At 37.2% G+C, this 6,799-nt stretch overlaps 1 protein-coding gene across 4 annotated transcripts; it reads left to right on the plus strand.

Moving 5' to 3' along the window:
* Positions 1 to 339: 339 nt before the first annotated feature.
* Positions 340 to 6,447, plus strand: HNRNPH3 (heterogeneous nuclear ribonucleoprotein H3; the record flags this gene model as incomplete). 4 transcript variants are annotated; one of them, XM_080693773.1, is made up of 9 exons in its annotated part: positions 340 to 509; positions 1,025 to 1,163; positions 1,677 to 1,861; positions 2,316 to 2,402; positions 2,703 to 2,818; positions 5,537 to 5,672; positions 5,967 to 6,062; positions 6,159 to 6,251; positions 6,368 to 6,447. In XM_080693773.1, the coding sequence occupies 9 exons, from the start codon at positions 398 to 400 to the stop codon at positions 6,445 to 6,447; spliced, it is 1,044 nt and encodes a 347-aa protein (XP_080549899.1). The 4 variants fall into 4 exon arrangements, with proteins under 4 accessions (XP_080549899.1, XP_080549896.1, XP_080549897.1 ...); XM_080693770.1 differs by having other exon boundaries at positions 398 to 509; positions 1,677 to 1,843; XM_080693771.1 differs by having other exon boundaries at positions 398 to 509; positions 1,677 to 1,816.
* Between the last annotated feature and the right edge of the window lie 352 nt (positions 6,448 to 6,799).

A 6,799-nucleotide genomic window follows, 5' to 3' on the forward strand; every position in this document is an offset into this window, starting at 1 on the left:
GGAATTATACAAGATTTATTTATTTATTATATTATAAATAATTGAACACAAGGGGATTGAACACAAGGATGGCTCTGCCTCTGATTGTCCTCTACACTCCCAGCCCTTTTTTCTTTTAAGCAGGATCTTGCTGGGTTTGGGGTTTAATTAGGCAAGTGTAATACTTGGTCTTTGTGGATGGGGGGCCAGGTTTCACTGACTTTTTTTTACTCCAAGATGTGAATTAGTTATACCATTGTGTTGTGACATTTCTATAGGTGTCACTTTTAGCCTTGTGTTTCCTGTTACGACATCTCTGAGAGGTGTTTCTTCATTATCTCTTGATAAGAGTATATTTTGATTGACTGTTTTATGTGCTTGTTTATTTTTTATAGCATTTAAATCAAACGGTTTTGAGATGGATTGGGTTATGAAACATAATGGTCCAAATGACGCTAGTGATGGGACAGTACGACTTCGTGGACTGCCATTTGGTTGCAGCAAAGAGGAAATAGTTCAGTTCTTTCAAGGTACCTCTAGTATTAGTCAAAGTTTAGTAATATTTTAATTTTATATTTTATTGTATTAGTTTTTAATTTGTAAACCCCACTTAATTTCAGAACTTTAAGTTTGTGATAAACTTGGTATATATTAAAATATGAAATGTGCTCCAGTTAATGTTCAATAAAGAATTATAGAATATGTAAAACCTAATTGTACAGTGAAGTTATTTGAAAATTTTGTGTGATGAAATAAACCATGAATTAATGTATGGAGCATAATTAAGTTTAATTATAGCTTTTTAATGTAATATAGGTGGGCTTTTAGAATGTGTTTAATTTAAAGAGCACTGGGCAGCAAAAAAGTTAATTTAATCAAATAATATTTGAAAAATATTCCGTTTGTATTATGGGTGATGGGAAATAAGTTTTTGTTTTTTTGTTTTGTTTTGTTTTAGACTTGTTTTAAATATTTGATTCAGATGGGAATGTTTCAGCCTTTAACACTGTTCCCCTTGATGGGGTTATTTGTCCTTGGGTTAAAGGGTTGGAAATCGTGCCAAATGGGATAACATTGACGATGGACTACCAGGGGAGAAGCACAGGGGAGGCCTTCGTGCAGTTTGCTTCAAAGGAGATAGCAGAAAATGCTCTGGGGAAACACAAGGAAAGAATAGGGCACAGGTGGGGATGGAGAGTTTGGGTTGGTGTTAAATTTTTATTTTTGGGGGTTGTGGGTCACTATTGCTTAAATGGGGGGGTAACCATAAATTTTTCTGGGGTAGTTTAAAGGAATTGCTAATTATCTAAATTTAACTTGGAAACTACAGATTTGGGTGGGGAATTGATGCTAATAGTTTGTTTAAATTAAAATTAGATTGTTTCCATTTCTCTGTAGGATGTTGTTGATAAATGTTTTTGTATAATCATCTATTTTCCTTAAACTCCTATCATGTATTAAAGGAAACAAACTAAAAATATATATTATGAATTGCTTTCAAATGGCTCATTTGTCTATGTAAAACTTAAATACTTGATTATTTAAGTTTGTAGGTGTAAAATGTTAATTTATGGTGTATTTAGACTATTTTAATTGGGAAATGTACTTAGATGTAGAAAATGATTCATATTGCCCAATATCTAATTTACTTTAATATATTTATCCTAAAACCTGTACCTTAAAACATTTTTAAATAGGTATATTGAGATCTTCAGAAGTAGCAGGAGCGAAATCAAAGGATTTTATGACCCACCAAGAAGATTGCTGGGACAGCGACCAGGACCATATGATAGACCAATAGGAGGAAGAGGGGGTTATTATGGAGCTGGGCGTGGAAGTATGTATGACAGAATGAGAAGAGGAGGTGATGGATATGATGGTGGTATGTGTATCTAATGAACAAAGGTTCTGTTGTCATTTTCTTAATGTTCCTGACACTTTGTCAAGAAATACAGAAATGGCAGTAATTTCAGTACCTACTAGGTTTTAAAACCTGTTCATGAAAATAAAGATTCCCATGGCCAGCTGTGGGGTTTGATTGATGCACATATTGGCACCTAGGAAGTGTAAATAGAAATTAAAATGAAGCTAATTGGCTGGGTTTTTTTGTATAAGGATGAAATTTAATTTACATGTCATAACTGAATTTATCCTTTTGAGGTTTAAAATTTCTGTCAAGTGTTAACTGCTTTTTTTTATATGCACTAAGTTGGGTGTTGCAAACTTAAAAGCAAGCAGCTAAACATTGCTTATCACAAAATGTGTTTTTATAAACTAGATTGTAAATTTGTCTCTTGAGATGATGGTATTCATGTATTTCTCCTTAAATTATACAGGCTATGGAGGTTTTGATGACTATGGTGGCTATAATAATTATGGCTATGGAAATGATGGCTTTGATGACAGAATGAGAGATGGAAGAGGTAAAAATAAAAGTGTTTTTATAAACAGTTCACTTAGGCATATATAGTCCTTCATAGAACTTTGTTTAGGGGAAGGTGCTGGGGATTGAGTCTAAGGGTATTCTGCCTTCAAGCTATACCACCACTCCTTTTTATTTATTTATTTTGAAACCATGTCTAAGTTGCCGAGACTAGCCTTGAACCTGCAATCCTTCTATCTCAGCCTCTCCAGTACTGGGATTACGTGCATATGCCACCGTGCCCAGCCCTTTATAGTGTACTTATCCAAAGTGCTTACAATTTTAACATTTTATTTTTTAGGTATGGGAGGACATGGCTATGGCGGAGCTGGTGATGCAAGTTCAGGCTTTCATGGTGGTCATTTTGTACATATGAGAGGGTTGCCTTTTCGTGCAACTGAAAATGACATTGCTAACGTGAGTAATTTCTGTAATTATTTGTGGTTTTACCTGGTATCGCAATTTTATAGTATTCTTTTTCTTTCTTTGTCTTTATGGCTTAATGTCAATTTTAGGGCTAGGGGTAAGAGCTCAGTTGATAGAGTATTTGGGAAGTATGGATAAGGTCCTGGGTAGTTCAAGCTTACAGCACATGAAAAAGAAAAATATCCTTAAAACCTACCCACTTTTTTTTTTTTTTTTTTGGTGGCACTGGGGATTGAACCCCAGAGGCATTCTACCTTTGAGCTTCACTGCCCCAGCACTATTTTTATTTGGAAACAGTGTCTCACTAGGTTGAGAGGCTTACTACTTGCTGAGACTGTTCTCAAACCTGTGATCTTCCTGTCTTAGCCTCCTAACACACCTGGCTCCCAATAGTAGTTGATTGGGGGGGGCATCAGTTTAAGAATCAAGCAGGTTTAAAAAAAAATACATTTTAGTAAGCCCATTTAAGAACAATTCAGTGAATGCCTAATCCACAGTAGTGACAGGCTGGAAGATGTTTCTTTGTTGTGTCAGAATTTTAGAGTGATATGTAATAGTTTGGTTTGGCTTTTTAGGCCAGACAGATAACTGTAGGAGAGAGGCATATTTCAGTCCATGGGCCAAATAGAGTCAAATCCATCTAGTAAAAGTGAGTTTTTTGCATATCTTACTAGGAACCAATTGACCTAAGGATAGTTAAATCTGGTTAATTTGGGATTTAAATTAAAAGATATATTTTGGGGCTATTCAGTAGGTAGGTTTATCAATCCCATTGCTCTAAATTATAATATGCCTTATTTTTTCCTCTATATATTTTCTACTTTCACATGGTGTATTCCAGTTTTTTTTTTTTTTTTTTTTTTTGATTTTTGTTTTTTTGTTTTGGTGGTACTGGAAATGGAACCCAGGGGCATTCTATCTCTGAGGTATACTCCCAGCCCTATTTTTTATTCTTTATTTTGAAACAGGGTATCAAACCAACAGTTAATCTGTCTGGCCTAAAAAGCCAAACCAAACCAAGTTGCAGGGGCCTAAGTTACTGAGGCTGTCCGTGAACTGCGATCCTTCTGTCTTAGCCTGTAGAATGCTGGGATTATAAGAAAGCTCCACAATGCTTTTTTCTTTTTCTTTTTTCTTTCTTTTTTTTTTTTTTTTGTGTGTGGGTGTGGGTGTGGTACTAGATGTGGAACCCAGGAGCTTTCTACCTCCAGGCTATACTCCCAGACCTATTTTTATACTTTATTTGGAAACAGGATCTCACTAAGTTGCTGAGAGCCTCACTAAGTAGCAGAGGCTGTCTTCGAACCGCGGGGATTACAAGCGTATGCCACCATGCCCGGCTTTTTAATTGGTAGTACTGGGATAGAATCCATTCCAAGCCCTTGAAATAACTTTTTTTTTCTCCCAGTACTGAGGATTGACCCTGGGGCATTCTACCTCCAAACTACAACCCCAGCACTATTTTTCATTCTTAATTTTTTAGCACTATTTTTCTTTTTTTTTTTTTTTTTCCTTTTTTAGGTCTGGGGATGGAACCCAGGGGCATTTGACCTCTGAGCTATAGCCCTTGCCCTATTTTTTATTCTTTATTTTGAAACCGGGTCTCAATGAGTTGCAGAGGGCCTCACTAAGTAGCTGAGGCCGTCCGCGAACCGTGATCCTTCAGTCTCGGCCTCCTGAATGCTGGGATTACAAGTGTGCACACCTGGCTACTATTTTTCATTCTTTTTGTGTGTGTGTGGTACTGGGGTTCCTGGAAGCACTTCTACCTCTAGGCTACACTCCCAGACCTATTTCTATACTTTTATTTGGAAACAGGGTTTCTTATGCCCAGTGAGGCTGGCTTCGAACCTGTGTAATCCTCCTGTCTGCCTCCCAAGTGCAGGGATTATTAAGTGTGCGCCACCACGCCCAGCTCATTCTTAATTTTAAAACATGGTCTCACTAAGTTGCGGAGGGCCTCACTAAATAGCTGAAGCTGGCCCCCAAACCTTTGATCTTCCTTTCTCAGCCTTCCAACTATTGGGATTATAGGCATACACCACCTTGTCCAGCTTTGAAGAGTTAAAGTGTAGTCAAGTGCACAACTGTAATCTCAGTATTTCAGGAGATTCATCACAGGTTCAAAGCGAGCCTGAGCATCTTGGTGAGAAAGCTCTTAACAAATTACCCAAATCCTGTTTCCAAATAAAAAAATAAAATGTGGCCGGGGTTGTGTAGCCCCTGGGTTCAATCCCTTTACTACCATACACACAGAAAAGAGTCAAGGGGTGGGGGGGGGCAGGTAGGGCTTAACTTTTATTCTACTTTTAATAGTAGAGTATGAGTTTACTTTTTTTTTTAATCTGGGGTTTTTCCCCCTAGGTTAGCTACATTGTTCTCTTGGCGGGGGGCAACTAGGGATGGATTGAACCTCAGTACTCTTACCTCCGAGCTACATCCCGGCTGTTTTCAGACAGGGTCTTGCTAAGTTACAGTGGCTGGCCTTGAATTTGCAATTTTCCTGCCAGCGCCTCCCAAATTTCTGGATTAAAGGCATGTGCACTATGTCCAGCACATTATTCCCCTAAGTGTATAGTCCTATGTTCATAGAACTTCTGTAGTTGTTAGCAACATAGGGTGGTGAGTTTGTTTTAGCTAATGAGTAAAAAGTCAAGCTATGTGGCAACATACTATAAAAAAAGTTAACAAGCATGTTCTTTTACTTAGTTCTTCTCACCACTAAATCCAATACGAGTTCATATCGATATTGGAGCTGATGGCAGAGCCACAGGAGAAGCAGATGTGGAGTTTGTGACACACGAAGATGCAGTAGCTGCCATGTCTAAAGATAAAAATAACATGCGTAAGTAGTATCTTTAGCGTGCTGTCTTGTTTCCTAGGTGTGAACTTGTTGGCAAATTTATTTGCTGAAGTAAATATAAGAGGTGCTAGGATCTGTAGGTAACCCTTGTCACAGTCATTGGAACCTACAACCATTTGGCTTCTAACAAGGTTTATACTTTATTTAGCTTTCTTGGTTCTTCTGGTATCTAGGAATTAGCAAGTATAATTTCAGGTTAATATTGACTATTTAAAGCCTTTATTAGTAAATTTGATCTGTCGTTCTTTTCTCTCCCATTATCTTGTTTTCTTAAAGAGCACAGATACATTGAACTCTTCTTGAATTCTACTCCTGGAGGTGGTTCTGGAATGGGAGGTTCTGGAATGGGAGGCTATGGCAGAGATGGAATGGGTATGTAAATTTCTTTTTTTTTTTTAAACAAATAGCGTTAGCTACATGTCAACCAACCTCAAACTTATTTTTTTTTTCTTTTTCTTTTTTGTAAAGATAATCAGGGAGGATATGGATCTGTTGGAAGAATGGGAATGGGGAACAATTACAGTGGAGGATATGGTACTCCTGATGGCTTGGGTGGTTATGGTAAGTATCTCTGGTGTGTTAGCCACCATAGATGGTGCCCATGAGTGCAGATAAGCTTTTAATATCTTAATCACAGATGTTTCCTGCTAAATGATTCTTCATGTCTTTGTTTTAAGGCCGTGGTGGTGGCGGTGGCAGCGGAGGTTACTACGGGCAAGGTGGCATGAGTGGAGGTGGATGGCGTGGGATGTACTGAAAAGCATAACCAACAAGTCCTAACAGCATCTGGTCTACTAGACTTTCTTAAAGATTTAATTTCTTTTGTATTTTAAGAACTTTATAATGACTGAAGGAATGTGTTTTCAAAATATTATTTGGTAAAGCAACAGATTGTGATGGGAAAGTCTGTTTTCTGTAGGTTTTATTTGTTGCATACTTTGACTTAAAAATAAATTTTTATATTCAAACCACTGATGTTGATACTTTTTATATATACTAGTTAATCTTAAAGATGTGCTGCCTTCATAAGATTTGGGTTGATGTATTTTACTGTTAGCTGTACAAAAAGTAGTATTAGTGAAGCATTAGAGGATAATGGTTCATTTCTG

Source organism: Muscardinus avellanarius (genome assembly GCF_963383645.1).
Source record: "Muscardinus avellanarius genome assembly, chromosome: 4".
NCBI classification, from domain to species: Eukaryota; Metazoa; Chordata; class Mammalia; order Rodentia; family Gliridae; genus Muscardinus; species Muscardinus avellanarius.